The sequence below is a fragment of the Eretmochelys imbricata genome, chromosome 11 (genome assembly GCF_965152235.1).
Source record: "Eretmochelys imbricata isolate rEreImb1 chromosome 11, rEreImb1.hap1, whole genome shotgun sequence".
In the NCBI taxonomy this organism is placed as follows: domain Eukaryota; kingdom Metazoa; phylum Chordata; order Testudines; family Cheloniidae; genus Eretmochelys; species Eretmochelys imbricata.
The window spans coordinates 52,203,126-52,219,568 of NC_135582.1; the positions used below are offsets into that span (position 1 = coordinate 52,203,126).

The 16,443-nt window shown below is 43.1% G+C and overlaps 3 protein-coding genes and 1 long non-coding RNA gene across 11 annotated transcripts in view; 2 read left to right on the forward strand and 2 right to left on the reverse strand.

The window, feature by feature from the left end:
* Positions 1 to 1,415, reverse strand: part of OSGEPL1 (O-sialoglycoprotein endopeptidase like 1) — a 52,578-nt gene extending 51,163 nt beyond the window's left edge. For all 4 annotated transcript variants that reach the window (XR_013347432.1, XM_077829379.1, XM_077829380.1 and 1 more), the window contains exon 1: positions 1,285 to 1,415. The gene's annotated coding sequence lies outside the window, so the exon portion shown is untranslated. The remainder of the gene's footprint in view (positions 1 to 1,284) is intronic.
* On the forward strand, positions 1,377 to 10,551 carry LOC144271816 (uncharacterized). Its single transcript, XR_013347433.1, has 4 exons — positions 1,377 to 1,603; positions 3,244 to 3,302; positions 8,641 to 8,707; positions 10,414 to 10,551. It is a non-coding gene; the product is annotated as an uncharacterized LOC144271816 (long non-coding RNA).
* Positions 3,594 to 10,562, reverse strand: ORMDL1 (ORMDL sphingolipid biosynthesis regulator 1). The gene is made up of 3 exons (XM_077829382.1): positions 10,389 to 10,562; positions 8,006 to 8,157; positions 3,594 to 5,786 (listed from the first exon to the last, which is right to left on the reverse strand). The coding sequence occupies exons 1-3, from the start codon at positions 10,560 to 10,562 to the stop codon at positions 5,651 to 5,653; spliced, it is 462 nt and encodes a 153-aa protein (XP_077685508.1). The 3' UTR covers positions 3,594 to 5,650.
* Positions 10,563 to 15,297: 4,735 nt separating this feature from the next.
* Positions 15,298 to 16,443, forward strand: part of PMS1 (PMS1 homolog 1, mismatch repair system component) — an 89,111-nt gene continuing 87,965 nt past the window's right edge. For 4 of the 5 annotated variants that reach the window (XR_013347514.1, XM_077830142.1, XM_077830144.1 and 1 more), the window contains exon 1: positions 15,298 to 15,359. The gene's annotated coding sequence lies outside the window, so the exon portion shown is untranslated. Of the gene's footprint in view, positions 15,360 to 15,472; positions 15,576 to 16,443 lie in introns of those variants that run through there. The other variant, XM_077830143.1, reaches the window with a different exon arrangement.

The following is a 16,443-nucleotide window of genomic DNA, read 5'->3' on the forward strand; positions in this document are numbered from 1 at the left end:
TAAATTGTATCTTAACTATCTTCAATAACAGATCTTTTCTGCTCTGGTAGTTAGGCTATTAACCTGGAGTTAGTGGCTGTACAACATTTTTTAGTATGGGGCTACTGATAAAACGTGTCCCTGCCTTCCCCTAATCTATTTAGGTAACAAATAGGTTTGGGGAACTGATAGCCAATGTTACTACTAACACAGGTTGTAGACAGACATACCTGGAGAATGATCCTTCTTTGCTGGGAGCACATTTCTAATGATGTACTGAATGGGAGGAGTTTTGTTTATTAGCTCTTTTAACATTCCTAGAGTTCTATGCCTAAGTGCACCTACTATGGTAGCAATCAGATTGTGTGCAATGGCATGTTTATATTTAGAAGGTATTACACAGAGTTGGGCAACAGAACCAGCCTGCATGGAAACAAGTTTCATGGTTCTTTCTACACCCTTGACTGTTTAAACTCCCCAAATGAAATAATGACTGGATGGTGGGTTAGTTTTGAATTAAGAATGCAGAGCTGTAGGGCTTTTTTTCTATCTCAGTCCCTTTCTGGCTATTGCCTGACAGGGATAATGTGGCTCACAAATATTTTTGAAAGGAAATCTGTTTTGCCATTGGAGGGGGCTAGGATGAATTAAATGGCATCCTTTTATAACAGAAGGAGAAAACAAAGGCCTACAAGTGATATATCTCCTCTGTTCTGCAAATTATTTAAATCAAACCTTGACTGGGGCACCAGAAGAGGCAGGTTGGTGTAACTGGCGTGAGACATGGGACTGTTTCGTGGCTGCATCCCTGAGAGAATGAATGGACAAAGGAGTTTGTCTGCAAGTCATAACCTGGTAGAGAGAAGAGTGGCACAGCAGTCGGAGCAGGTGCAATGCTATGGTTACTTCACCAACTATTTCAATGAGATTCTCCTTAGGGAGAACCGACTATAAAGGGCGGGCAAGTCACATAACCTCCTACAGTGAGGATGCAACGAGAGGGGGACAGGACTTTCCCTCCTGCCTCGAAGAGAAGAGCAGGGGCTGTCCTGCGGACCCCACGGAGCGGAGATGGAGCGAAGTCACCCAGCGCCAGAGGGAGAGGCCGCTGGAGGAATCTTCCTCAGGCGAGCCCGACGCCCCGGCCTCTCCCCCTCCAGCAACCGAGACCCGGGGGGGGAGGGGTGGGCTGACACACCCCTCCCCCCGCGCCAGAGACGCCCCCGTCAGTCTCGGGATACATAAAGGTTCCGCCTCCCTGGGACCGGGCTTCATCCATCTGCATCCCCTCCCCCGCATCCTTACTTTTTGCTTCTGGCCCCGCCCCTGCGACAAGGTTCACCGGCGACAGCGGCTTCTGTCCCGCAAGGGTTAAAAGCGGCCTCCTCATAAGAGCAACCCGACTCGCTGTCGCGGCCCTGACTGAACAAGGCCTGGTCACGTGGCAAAGCTGGGCCAATGGAAAGGAGAAACCTACGCGGGGGGAGAGGCAAGGAACTGCTGGCTGGCGCCATCTTTGGTCCAGGCACCTAGAAGGGAAGACCAGGAGCAAGTAGCCTCGGGCGCCATCTTTGTTCATCCCCGGGCATCAACCGGCGCGTTACAACGGGGCGGGCGCACCGAGGTGACCCCGCCCCTAGCGATGGCCGGGGCAGGGCGGGGCCGTGGGAGACCCCGCTGGGCTGCCCGAGGAGCGCCTGGGACGCACCGGCCGGGACAGAGACAGATGCAAGGCCCGGGGCGGGACGGGCGGGAGTTAGGGACTCAGCCTTCCCCACCAGCCATACTGGCACCGCCGCCTGCGACCTGCGCTCCGTGGTGCTGGGGGCGATAGGGCCGGCACAGGACTCAGCGAGCCAGGCAGGCTAAAGCCCAAAGCACCTCTGGGCCCCAGTGGCATACCGTGGGGGTCCTAAGGAGGACTATCTCCCCCCCATTAATACTGGGCTCCCTCGAGCTGCTTGAGGCCTTAAGCCATTGCTTAGGCTGCTCATAGCGAGTGCTGGCTCTGCTGGGCCTATTTAGTGCTGCTCACCACTGCACCAGAGAGCGGTCCTGGTTCAGTTAGACTTGGCCCAACCGCATGCACAAGCGCATAGTCATCCTCTGCTTTTCCAGAGGCTGACGCCATTCATTGTCGCTTTCAATGCCACGTCTGCAGTTGTGCTCTTCCTCCGCAGCCCCCTAGCAGAACACCACCTCACAGCCTAAGTGAGCACGGGCTACCTGCCTCAAACCATCCAAAGGGCACATCAGAGATAGTCCAGATTTATCCTGCCCCTGCTGAGGCTGTTAATCATGTGCACCGCTCCAAACTGCATAGCAGTAGCAAGTAGTTGAAAGCAATGATATTTAGCTGATAGCTCAAAACTGGCTGTCCTTTAGGTTCTTTTGAATATTAATATGTCTCATTCCAAAATATCTACAATCCCTTATACCTACTCGTTGTGCTGGGTCTTGGTTTCAGATTTATTTTCTGGATGTTATACTCAACACAAAGGAGGATATAGTCCTTGCCTCAAGAACTTGCACTTTAAACAAGATATAGAATATTGTGTACTGTGTGATCAAGATTACGGTTTCAAGTATAGCTTTTTATGTAGACTTAAAATTTGTTAGGTGACTGTTCTAGTATTAGGCAGGGGCTTTATGGCTGAAATGAGCAAAGGAGGATTTTGCATAGAGAAGGCAACTGAAGAAACTGAGTTTACAAAGGCTGTGAGAACTTACATTAGTTAGATTAGTGCTCATAGTCTGTACTTATGGATTTATTGTATTTTAAAAAAACATTAAAAGAAAGTTAAAGTTGCAAAGTCAAGCACTCAGAAGTTAGGAAATAGAGTTAAAGTTTCATGTGCAACCTTAGTTTTGCCCCCTTATGCATATCTACTATGCAACAGACCTCAGTACATCACCACATACTATTTTTCCCCACAAGGTCCCTGCCTCATTCAGTGCACAGGATAGAGAGTGTACAAAGAATCATGTAGGAATAGTGAATGAGGCTATTTTCCCTAGAGGCCTGCCTCACTTGTTGCAGAAGTTGTCAAGCTTCAACCATTCAGGCTGAAATGCAAGGTTTTATAAAGGAAAGACGATACCTACAGTAAGACTCTTATAACAGAGTGTTAGGTAACCTAGAGGTATTGCTACTAGCTCTCCCTATTGTATATTGATACGCCAAAAGCTTCCAGATGACTTCCATCCATGTAATCAATATTATACTTGTCCCTTATTTTCATGTTTGTTTGGTTTTTTGCATAGATATGGACAGACTTACTGAGAGTTGAGATGATACTTGAAGAATTAAAGCAGGCTCCCAAGTAAGCTTTTTAATCCTTGACAACTCTGTCCCATTAAAGTGTGTTTAATAATTTGGAAGCAGACTCAGTGCTTATATGATCAAATAGTACATGAAGAAAATAAAACATTCAGTTGCACCCTACAATGTATGTGATGTAAAGAGACAAAACCCTTAACTGCTATCTGTAGAAATTACATAGGTGGGTGTGTGTGTGTGTACGTTTCCTCATTAAATTGAATAGTTGGCTGGAGTAAAATGTACCATGTAATATAGTGTTTTGTTCTTACAGAGGAAAGAATAAAGCCAGATGTGTATTTTGAACAACTTGTTTTATACTACAAAGAAATAAAACCATCATAGGGCAAATTATTTTAAATGCTGTAAACCACATAAGCCATTGGGAAAAAAGTATCTGAGGAGAAAAGGAAAAAGCCTAGTACAGTGATGTGTTGTACAATTATTGAAAAGATTTTCCTATTCAATTTTAGACAAGTTTTACATAGTGTTTCAAACACTAATCCTATGTTACTATCAACAATCTATTTACAAAAGCACATCACCAGCTGTAAATTTTTTGCTAAAATGAACAAAAGTACAAAGTACAATACTGATTCCTAGTCTCAGTCATTATCATTTATATAAAACAATATTTTCAAAAACAAGACACTTTCAGAGAGCTAGCATAGCCCTATGAAGCAAACTTGATTTTTTTTAAAGTAGCCAGTTATCACTTTATATTCATAATTATTAGTTTAACTTGAAGATTCATCTGTTCATACAAGCCGTTCAGTTACTATGAAGTTTCATAGCTCACTGCTGATAAACTACAGCCAATCTTCCATCAGCCAAAGTAGCCAGAAAAATTCTCCTGCTAAGGGAGACAAATACGCCCACCAGTGGCTAAAAACTTGATTGAATTTTGCAAGGCAAATCTTTATATAGGTGTTGGTTTTGCTGCATGAACATTCTTGCAATCCCTGTAGCCAAGGCTTAAACTAGGGCCATGCTCCGAAAGGCCACAGTTCTTATGATAACCTAAGGAAGTTCCTGTCTCCCCTCTCTCTCCACCCCAAATCCAAGCCAGTTCAAAATGTGCTAAGCTGCTTTCACTTGGCAGTTACTCTGCAAATCTTACAGGATCCTCTCTCTTTTTCAAGACACAAAACTAAATGGTGAGGCCTCAGCATATACATCCATCACTCTAATTACAGAGTTGATTATCCACAAGGGTAGTACAGTACTAGTGGAGTCACCCCTGAAATTTAGATTCTTGCATGTTTCTTGAACTTCTTGTCAAGGTGTTCCAAGAAATGCAAACATCTACATTTTCTTCTGCTGGACCATACAGTTAACATCTATAGCTTGGTTGTTCACCCACCACCAGTTTGGGCTTTTACTTTGTGATTTTACTAGCTAGAGAAAGTGGTTTCTGCTGGATATTCCAGCAACCTGCAAAACTGGACTGCCTCTCCTCTTAAAAAGAAAAAAAAAAGGCCATTATAGACCTCTTAACCACTAAAACATGGCCTAGCAATCAAATAAAGAAGACTGCCCAAATCTACACCATAAGAAGTTTTCTGTTTTTAGAAATTCTGTGCTTTATTTTCTCAAAACAGATTAGCAGCCCTGTCTGGAAAGTTAAAACAATGTTGACATATTTCATTAGTATATGAAAAGTGGGCTAGCAAGCTGATGCAGAAATCCCCTGAATTGACACATAGGACTGGAGATGTCTTTGTAACTAAGGTCTCAGGAACAGATATAAGTACACCATTAAATCACAGCAGTAACCAGATTAAAAAAAAAAAAAAAACTACATTGTCTACCTTTAGGTGTTGCCAGACAACCCTTAAACTATAAAAGTGAACCATTTATAATCCAAAAGCAGTAACTGGCTACTTTTACATAATCTAAGCATGAGGCCTCACCAGTTCTTCAACAGAGGATTCTGGGTTTACATATTAACTTGCTTTGCTTTTACTACGGCTATCTGGCTGATTTGTGAAAATTGCCCCTACGTTTCAACTAAGTTATTCACACCTTCTTTGCAAGTCACTTGTGTTGCCTGGGCATATGTATTCTCTTAGTGCTGATTAAGTTTTAGAGCTGGGCCTGCCCAGTTCCTCATGGAAAACCTCTCTCTGAAAGATTTACCATTCACATTAAATACTGAGAAGCATCTTCCTGTAAAAGTCTACTTGCCTTCCAAACAGCATCCAAAGTAGTAGCAATTAGATCTCAGGTGTGAAAGTATCTCATTGTATGTTACTAGATAAATGGCACAGCAGACTACCCATTCCTTCACCTGAGAAAAAGCAGTAGCCATGGCAGGTTTTGGTCAGAACACTTCAGTTTCACATCTTCTGATTAGTATTTGTTGATGCCAAAGATTCTTACACCATGAAGCTGTGGCAACTTGGGGATAAGCACACTCAAGAGAGAAGCGGTGTTCAGGATGAAGTGTGCTGGATCATACTTGGTATAGAAGCTTGCCAAGAAATACCTGCAGAAACAAAGGGAGTAAAGACAACTGACAAATCTTGTTTTTTGTTAAATGAAGAGAATTTTAAAAAAAACTGTAAAGTCATCAGGGGACTAAGAAAGGATTCAAGGGATTTGGGGGGTGGGGCGGAGGACAGAACAGAAATATTTCTCCTGCTTTAAGATGCTTTTATAGTTTCGGCAAATTATGGCCCGAGTATCTTTTCTCCCACAACCCTAGGGTCAGGGTTCTGAAAAACAAAAGCTAGATTTTCCCTCCCCCACCCTTTCAACCTGAGGTCCTGACACTCAAAGGTACAAGGCCAGCTGAGAACTCAGGTTTTAAATGGCACAAGGTGTTATTAGTTTTATATTTTAACCTAAATAAATTTCTCATAAATATTAATTAGTTTAATAAACTCTGTGACAAGGAATTTGAAGTCCTCTAAAGCAAAGAGGACACTGAAGTTGAGTGACCTGTGATCAGTCAGCAAAGTATTAAAAAAAAGCCTGCAACCCTTTTGATGTTTCCACTGCAAGTTTGCTATTGTAATTTAGCTAGTTGACAACCAGTTCAACTGGAAAAGTTAGAGAACATACCATAGATTCCAGCTATCTCACCCTTTTTCCTGCTGTTACAGTCTACTTCTTTGCTAAAAAGAGCCACAAAACAAAGCGATAATTGTGAATTTCCTTGGGTTTTTTTGGCGAGGGACTATTCTTTGTTTAAAGTGGTGTAATGGGATGTTTTTACATATTGTGTAAGCCAGGGCTTGAAAAATGCTCTTGCATTCTTGCCACGTCTTGCAAATGGGAGGCTTTCTCTGAAAAAATGGAGAAGACAATGACATCCGTTTCTGTGTAGTAGTGTTAAAAATTTAAGAAGTTTCTTGCCTGTACGATTTTGAAATAGCCTTCTAAGTATGAACCAATTTAGAGTTCTTCTTCCAAGTCTGTAGACAGCTCAGTGCTGCTGTTGCTAACACTTTTTACAAGCTGTAGAAGAGGACAACTATAGCAAGACTCTGAGATGTTTTATTGCTGCAATTTAGCATCCTGAGAATAGAATCAGGTCAATTTCATTCAGCTGATGCTTAGAAAGTCTATGAACAAACACCAGAGGCAGGTATTGGACTAATTTGAGGTTGGGTGGAGGGGGCAGAAAAAACAAGTCTGGGATGGGGCAGAGTGGCACAGATCTCATTCCCCTGAAGTAGCTAGAAGGCTAGGGAGGAAAACGGTAGTGTGCATCCTATCCCCCAGGAGGCTCTAAGGTGGAGAATAGCAAGAAAGGACCTTTTCCCCCCCCAGAGCCAGAAAAGCAGAAGGAAGCTTCAAGTTTGATCAAAAAACAAACTAGCCATCTTCCATACAAGCCTCTGGAGACCCTGAGCAGCTAGGAATTCTGGCATGCTCCTTGCTTCTCAGCAGATGGGGACAAGGATAGGTCTTTCATCAGCACGCTGTCCTTGGATCTTGCTGATGGCTACCTATCACTAAATCTGGCTGCTTACTAGTAGATTCAGTCCTTTGGCTACTAGGTGTCTGGTAAGTTTTTCAAATGCGGTGTAGGACATGATCCTGCAGGTGACGCTTAGCACTTTGTAGAATTGGTCCCTTAGTACTTAACTGACTTTCCTTCTATTTGCATAGTTGTTGCCGTTACAATTCCGTCAACACTGGCTGGGGTGTGTGTGAAGTTTTTGATCAATTGTATTTACATTGTTACATAACTTGCGTAAATAGAAACAATCCTACTAGCAAAATGCAAAACTGACATGAAGTGCTATGGATCAGACTCAATAAGAAGTATGGCGAAGATCACAGAAAATGTGAGATAGGCACTTTTGATCCTTACAGAAGTTGAAATCACAAATACTGAGAATCGAGTTACTGTTTTCAGCATACACACGGTACTTTATGAGGAAAGTGTTCTGTTAAGCTTCATAAAGAGCCTAATTCTACAGACCCTTTTGGTTGTTAATATTTGCAAAATTGAGCCTCTATTTCAATAACGGGGTTCAAATCTGCTTGGAAAAGAATGACTGTAAACTAATTTAATCTCCAAACACATGCTCTGTAAACCTATCAAATAGAGACAAAAATAAATGAGGAAAAAGATTTAACAGATGTAAAGTATTACTAATTGATTAATTCAAGGTTTTTATTCCAAATATATATATTATATTAAATTTCAAGTACACACACAAGATAGAATCATTCTAACAGTTCAGAACTCACAGAATTATTGGAGAGATTGTGAAGAATTTTCGTGAGGATGTAAATTGTACTCCATAGTCCAGTTGCTCCCAGTGTGTTAGCAGCCTGGCTTTCCCCTGGTCAGGTGTTTCAAAAGGAGTTCCCTTTACCGCATGTAAGAATACATACATTCCCTGGGGAAAGAAATTTTTGTAAAAAGTAGCATTATTAATTATTATTATTATTTAATGTTTTGTATTACTGTAGCCTCTTCAGGGCCCCAACAGAGATCAGAGCTATACCATGCTAGGCACAGGTATAGGCACATAATAAGAGAGTTCCTGCTATGAACCTCTTGCAACCTGGACAGAAAGTATAGAAACAGGGAGAAGAGGGCATGAGGGTGGAAGGAGAAAGACACACAAAGAAGTGAAGTGACTTGCTCAAGGTCAGCAGGTCAATTGCAAAGCCAGGATTAAAACCAAAGTTTCCTGGTTCCCAATCTCATGCCCTATTCACTAGATTACATAGCAAAGATTATATGGTGGAACAGACTGTAAATAAGAGCTCTAACAAGTTCAGAGTTGCTAATCAGTAGTCATAAAACACAATATTAAAGCGCTCAGATAAATTTGTTAGTCTCTAAGGTGCTACAAGTACTCCTTTTCTTTTTGCAGATACAGACTAACACGGCTGCTACTCTGAAACCTGTAGTGATGAAGAGAATGTGATGAAGCCCCTTCGGTAACTTTTAGTCTAGTTAGTAAAACAAGAGCCCTTGAATAGAACTATGTTTACACTGCATTTTTAGGATAGCATCCTTTCTTAAGATAGCAATCTTTTCCCTAGATAGTGGCAGATCATGTAAAGTCTTAGGCTATGTCTACACTACGGCTTATGTTGCATAATTTATGTCGCTCAATGGTGTGAATAAATCACCTCCATGAGCGACGTAAGTTACACCAACTCCCGCTGACACAGCTATCACTGCTCGCTAAGGTTGTTTTATTATGCCAACAGAAGCGCTGTATGTGTAGACATGCTGTTATTGTTGATCCTGGGTTGTTGGTGGTCTCAGGATGCTAGATAAATGAATCTCAATTATGGCACAAACTGATGAACTGTGCCCCTGGTTCTCTAACCTTGACATAACATTTATACTCACATCTATAAAATTTTAAATGATCACTGTAAAATTATAACATCCTAAGGCAGAAAAGGCAGTTTGAGCAAAAAGAGAAGGCATTTTTTTTCAGGTCAGATTGGCAGTGACTTTGGGTTTATTTGCCTTCCTCTGCAGCATATGGGTGAGAGTCAGTTGCCCAGATTATCTGGGTATATCTCACTTAATAATTTCCCTGCCATTGTGGGGGCCTTGAGCACTCGTGCACTTCGGTCCCTCCCACTCTCTGCTTGTGGCACACAATAGTCTAGTCTCCTGTGGGCTGTCATACTTTGGTCTAATTTTGGTTGTTGGTTTAGCACATAGATGCTGGATGGTGTTGGTGGTCTGTGACATATAGGAGGTCAGACTCGGGACCACTAGATCATCTTCCAGCTTTAAATTCTATGATTCTACGAGAATTATTTTTCAAGGCTCTGGTTGGCAAACACTTATGCACGTGAGTAATTTTACATAAATCAGTAGTACCACTGAATTACTGCATAAGTGTTTTCAGGATCTGGGGCAAAGATTTTAATTATAGTCCTGAACGAGAGTCCACTGAAGTCAGTTATCTTTCTATTGCCTTCAGTGAGGGCTGGATCAGGCCCTGTGTGAACATAGGGGGTTCTTTTTTATATCATGCAGAGCTAATATAATCCCTTCTTCCAAAGTGTAAACAAGAAGCATAAAGCCCAGTAGATGTTTCCATCCTAGGATTGTGTAAAATGCTGTATGTTTTTTTTTTTTGGGTTGCCTCAGAGTTCTTCAGGTAGATTAATAGCTAATACAAGGGGGTTACACAGAGTATGTTCTCCTCAATATGTGTGCTACTCCCACTAATATTTAAGGCTCATCTCCTTACAAATAGAACAGAGTGCATAGTTATTAGCAACCAATTGGCATTTACGATTTGTAACATTCTGGTTTAGTTTTCTAAAAACTTTTAAAAACATTTTAAACCATTTCCCCGATTCAAAAATCTTTGGTTGAACACTAAAATCAATAACCGCATCTTTTACCTTCTCTGTTTTTTTGCCCTTGTTAAAAACAGTAAATTTCCATTGTAAATGCCTAATACTCTGGCTTGTGAGTAATACTCACTGCAGAAGATAAGACAGTTTGTTTGGCCATTTAGGATTTCATTGTCTACACAACCTAGAGTCCTTTGTATCTTTCTCCTTTTCTACATCACACAAACATATATACATAAATGCCAGCTAATTTCTTAATGTCTGTTACAAGACAGAGTACTATACTCACCAGATTGTGAATCACATTTGTTAAGGTCCATGCAACAGGAACACTGAAGAAGGGAATGCTGAGCAAGACAATATGAAGCATACCAACTCCAAGTGCGTAGGTCAGCCACATTCCACGACTGTTCATCACCCTGGTGTTTGGATTTACCTCGCTATGGGCAACTCCTACGTTCATTTTGCTCTATAAAAATAAAATTGTATGAAGACTGATATCACAGGATTCATATATTAGAGATAGTCAGTATATCTCACATCTAATGTTAAGACCAGGAGAGAGACTATTATTATAAATAATCTCTAATGGGGTAACATAGCTAGAAAGAGCATATGTATTGGGTAGAACACAGGACTTTGAAGTCAAAAGTTTTGTCTTCTGACATTGACTCATAGTTTGATCTTGAATATCTGTACAACAAGATTAGAGGATAGCCATTCTGAAACCTAGAATATCCAAAGAGTCAGTATGTAGTGATGGAAACAGTTACAGCCATGGTTGAAGTTCATAATATCCCCAGGTTGAGTCATCACTGGGACTCATGGTCTGTTACTGTCCAATTTTTAAGTTCTCACCCATTTTAACTGTACAAATTATACCTATGTGGTGTACAGCTACAGTATGATCTGTAAAAAGAAAAAGAGTACTTGTGGCACCTTAGAGACTAACCAATTTATTTGAGCATAAGCTTTCGTGAAGTGAGCTGTAGCTCACAAAAGCTTATGCTCAAATGAATTGGTTAGTCTCTAAGGTGCCACAAGTACTCCTTTTCTTTTTGCGAATACAGACTAACATGGCTGTTACTCTGAAACCTATAAGTATGATCTGTATATATGTTATGCCAAGTACCCTAGAGACCATTGTTACAACATAGGTAATTCAGCCGGTCACCATCCTTACTGTACAGCAAATTTGCATGTGGCAATTTTATTAGGTTGCATGAGGGAGAATGCATGCATGGTGGACTATTTGTCCGAACTGTAACACCTGTGCGTCCAACTGCCACCCATACAAATCAACACACATCTTCCAGCACCACCTCCTAGACACAAACACAATCACCTGACACATGCAGCACAAACCCCTCATTTTCTACTCACACAAATCCATACAACTTTTCCAGTGCAATATAACCCACACACAAATCAACACAATCATCCACACCACACCCCCAAACATCAGTCTGAAGACTATAATGTAAGTTGAATCAGTGTGAAGTGATGGAAATATTCTCAACAAATAGACCTCTCAACCATGCTTGTAGCCATCACCATTGAACCATCACCAGGTTCAATCGCCACTGGGATTTGCAATTTGTTACTTAAAAAAACAAAAACAAAATACACCCAACGATTCAGCTACTAGAATAACTCAAGCATTCTGTACCTCAGTTTTCCTACCTGATAGGGTTTTGTTTGGCTTAATGTTTGCAAAGGGCTTTGAGATCTCTAAGTGAAAAGTGCTTCACAATAATTTATTTGCCTGTGAGGCACCTGAGGTGGAGAAGTCCCTGTCCTCCTCTGCCCCACCCCTTTGGTCCTGGGTTCTAAAATGCCATCTTCCATTTTTATCCATCACTTGTTAAAAAATGGTGCCTCATTCATGGTGTCATGGCTTGTAAGGCTAGAACTACTTCTACTCATTTTCTAGAAAAATATATTTCTCGCCGCCTAAAACAGGCCAACTGAAGTTATCAGCCTAGCAAGGTTAGATAGACAGATCAATCTTGCAAACCACAGATTCATCTGGGGTGATGCTGTTTGCAGTGAGTTCTTGCACAAACCTATTTCCAAATCTGCACATAAAAGGATGAATTACAACGCTCAAATCAGAAACACTCTCTGCCTTCAAATGTGGTAGTGGTTCCCACCATCAACAAAACAGTTTAAGGGGAGAATCCAAATTGTTCTAGTACTGTATATAAATTGTAGAAATCACCCAAGCCTTGGCCTCTGCAATGTCTTCTAATTTAATCAGCTTAATAAGAGAGGGGGCGAAGGGATAGCTCAGTGGTTTGAGCATTGGCCTACTAAACCCAGGGTTGTGAGTTCAATCCTTGAGGGGGCCATTTAGGGATCTGGGGCAAAAATTGGGGATTGGCCCTGCTTTGAGCAGGGGGTTGGACTAGATGCCCTCCTGAGGTCCCTTCCAACCCTGATATTCTATGATTGACTCTCTCTCTCAACCACAAAGATGAGGTCTGGTTCTGGCCAGAATCCAAGCCATTTTTTGGCATATTGAAACTTTTTAAGAGGAATGAAACACAATGGATGTTCTTTACAAACTATGAACGCATATAACATTATATAACTTTTCATCTCAATGCACTTTAAAGTTCTACATGCCAGACCACAGAAAGGCAGCCACCTCTAGAGCGGAAGACAGCACCCAAATGGCATTCAGCACATTTCAGAAAAAGGTGTATGTGAGATGTGCATATGAGAGGTGACCGTTGTTTGGGAACTGAGGGGAAATAGGATATATTAAGCAGTGAGAATAGTGCAATCTGTACTCTTATGAAAAGCCTCAGATGTTTTTCATTGTCAATGCAAGCTGGTGAGAGCTCAGTTCTAAGGTGTCAGCTGAAAGGCATATACAGTAAACTTGAATTCCATGCAGTTTATTGTCTCAGAAGGAAAAAGGAATTAGCTGGTCCTCTGATTTCAGGGGCTCTAGGTGCATCCCCTCAGTCTGACAAGTAGGACTGTAGTTCCTTTTCTTTACAGATGGCCCCTGACCAAGAGACCTCCTGGTCAAACTCTAATTGTTAGCTCTATTTTCAGCCTATATTTAAGGTAAATTGTGTTTCTAGTACACACGCTGATGCTGCCTCTCCCATGTTGGGTGCTGAGGCTGGGCAGGGATAAATGGGGCAGAAGTGATTTAGTGCTACTGACTTCTTTTTTTAACCCCTTTTGCTACCATGCTGCAATAAGGGCTTTTCCAAGCCAGCTAGACCCTTAGAGAACAGTACAGCACAACTGTAAGACAGAAACTTCACATTAAGGTCTGATTAATGAAAAACCAGTTACAGAAAGTTTAAAAGCAAAACAATTCCCACCCTCCTTAAGAAAGGGATAGATAATAAGAGAGAAAATATCATATTGCCTCTATATAAATCTATGGTATGCCCACATCTTGAATACTGGATATATTGGACTTGGAAAAGGTTCAGAAAAGGGCAACAAAAATTATTAGGGGTGTGGAATGGCTGCCATATGAGGAAAGATTAATAAGACTGGGACTTTTCAGCTTGGAAAAGAGACGACTAAGGGGGGATATGATAGAGGTCTATAAAAGCATGACTGATGTGGAGAAAGTAAATAAGGAAGTGTTATTTACTCCTTCTCATAACATAAGACCTAGGGGCCACCAAATGAAATTAATAGGCAGCATGTTTAAAACAAACAAAGGAAGTATTTTTTCCACACAACACAGTCAACCTGTGGAACTCCTTGCCAGAGGATGCTGTGAAGGTCAAGACTATAACAGGGTTCAAAAAAGAACTAGATAAATTCATGGAGGATAGGTCCATCAATGGCTATTAGCCAGGATGGGCAGGGATGGTGTCCCTAGCCTCTGTTTGCCAGAAGCTGGGAACGGGCAACAAAGGATGCATCACTTGATGATGACCTGTTCTGTTCATTCCCTCTGGGGCACCTGGCACTGGCCACTGTCAGAAGACATGATACTGGGCTAAATGGTCCTTTGGTCTGACCCAGTATAGCCATTCTTATGTTCTCCTCACATATGCATACACACATATAGTGGCCACTGCTACAGTTAATCTGTTTGAAAAGCCATTTATCAAGTTAAGTGTTGGTCAATTGTTTTTGCCCCTTCTAGCTTCATCGTCACACACAATTTACCAAAGAGAGATCAGATTCTGATGTCACACCCGCCCAAATGCAGAGCAAGCCCAGTGAAGCCAATGGAATTAACTCCAGATATAGTCTTCAGGGTAATAGAGATTAGAATCTGGCCCACGAAATTTTAAAACGTTTCAGAAGACAGTGAGTGTCCCCAGGCCTGTAAAATGCTTTAGTTCTCGACCACTTGAATACAGAGTTTTTAAGGCAGGTGCCAATCGTTGAAAAGAGGAATAACTATCCTTCTATCATATACTAGCAATGAGTTCCCTATTAAAGCAAGAGGCCAGCTACTCTATATCCCAGCTGAGAGGCAGATACGGGTAAAACCTTTACTCCCCACCATCATGCATCTTCGCTATTTTGCAGATTGCAGCATGGGAGACTACACACACTCTCTCTACAAAGCACCTTCACTCACAGACAATAGCCACTCAAGATCCTGATTCTAGCTACCTGCATTCAGTGTGAATTTGAAAACTTCCCTTCGTTTCGTTTTCTGCTCCATCAGGGCCAATCTGCCATACAATCAGGGCAAAGGCAGACGTCAAAGCCCGCCAGCAAACTAGATCCATTTGCTGCAGGGCAGAGATCCCATGCACTGAAAGATAGGACCCTTTATAGAAAAACAGGGGTAGGCCCCTATCCAAGCCGCAGCGCAAGAGATTGTGTGTGTGCAGGGGCCTGCTGCTGCTTTGTTACCGGAGGAGTGCAGCCCTCTTTGTGGGGCCCTTTGGATCTGGGTTGTACACAAACCACCTCACACAACTACGGCAGCCCCCTTTTCCCCTGGGCACAACCCTCCTCCCCGCTGCTCCATCCGACCCACAGCAAGGGGGAAAGGGGACCTACCGCCTGGGCTCGCCTCCCCTCCGCGGCGCCGAACCGATCGCCCCACTGCCGAGCTCGCCGCTCCCAACCAGCTCTCCGGCGGGTTGCCCGCTGCGGAGCGCGGCGCTGCTGCCGTACGCGCCAGCCGCCTAGTGGTGCAGGCGGGGCGGGCGGGGCCAGCAGCGAGGCGGGGCCAGCGATCCCCCCCCCGGGGCCCTGCGCGCCGCAGAGGGCTGCAGAGCCGGGACGCGGGAGCTAGCCTCGGCGGGAGCGGCAGGTAATGGCGCTACGCTCACCTGCAGGCGCCGATGGCCCGGAAGCAGGCGGCACTGGGTTGATCTTTGGGGCGGAAGGCGGCTCTAGCGCAACACGTGTAGCGGGGGGGGGTCCCTGTTTGCCTCCGCCATAGGCCACAGGTAATAGCGGGAAGGGAAGAGACAAGTGCCTCGGCCGGGCCCCGAGGAAAAGGCCGGCGGCGAGGAGGAGCCTGATGGTGAGAAACGCCGAGCAGCCTCTGCCGAGTGTAGCGGGAGTCGTGGGTGCTCCCTCAGCTCCTCTGGGAACGAGGCCGGAGGTGGACAACTGTCTCATCCCTCAGCCTCAGCAAGGCCCAGGGGGTGGAGAGGGGAGCACAGGCTGAGGGGGGCAGGTTTCAATTGCTAGTGCAGGGAGTTTAAAATAACATTGGATTGTTAAAAGAACAGGAGGACTTGTGGCACCTTAGAGACTAACATTTATTTGAGCATAAGCTTTCGTGAGCTACAGCTCACTTCATCGAATGCAGCTCACAAAAGCTCGCGAAAGCTTATGCTCAAACAAATTTGTTAGTCTCTGAGGTGCCACAAGTACTCCTTTTCTTTTTGCGAATACAGACTAACACGGCTGCTACTCTGAAACCTATCATTGGATTGTTAGCTTCACTGGTATTTGCTGTCACTCCATGTGTGTAGTTCTGCACTTTGATGTGAATAAGGTACAGCAGTACAGGTGAAATGATACTAAAGTGTGAGATAAGCAGGTAAATGTGGGTTTAAAAGTGGGGAGGGAGTAGACAGTGCAGTAAACAGAGGCTTTTTCAGGGTCAGTCTCAGACCATGGGGATGAACGCCCCCAAGAACTCAGGACCATCACAAACCTTCACCAACTTTTTCTCCACGTAATAGGTGCACTTCTTTGACCTGCCTTCTCTAACAAACACATAGCAGCATCTATATTAAAAAAACAAACAAACCCAACACACTACTTGAAGGCACTCAGACACTATGGTGATGGGTGTGGTATAATAATCTATATGGAATAAAATAGGCTAGGGACTTGAAAGAGGCTTGTGTGTATGGTTAGTTTTTGCAACAGTTTTTCCA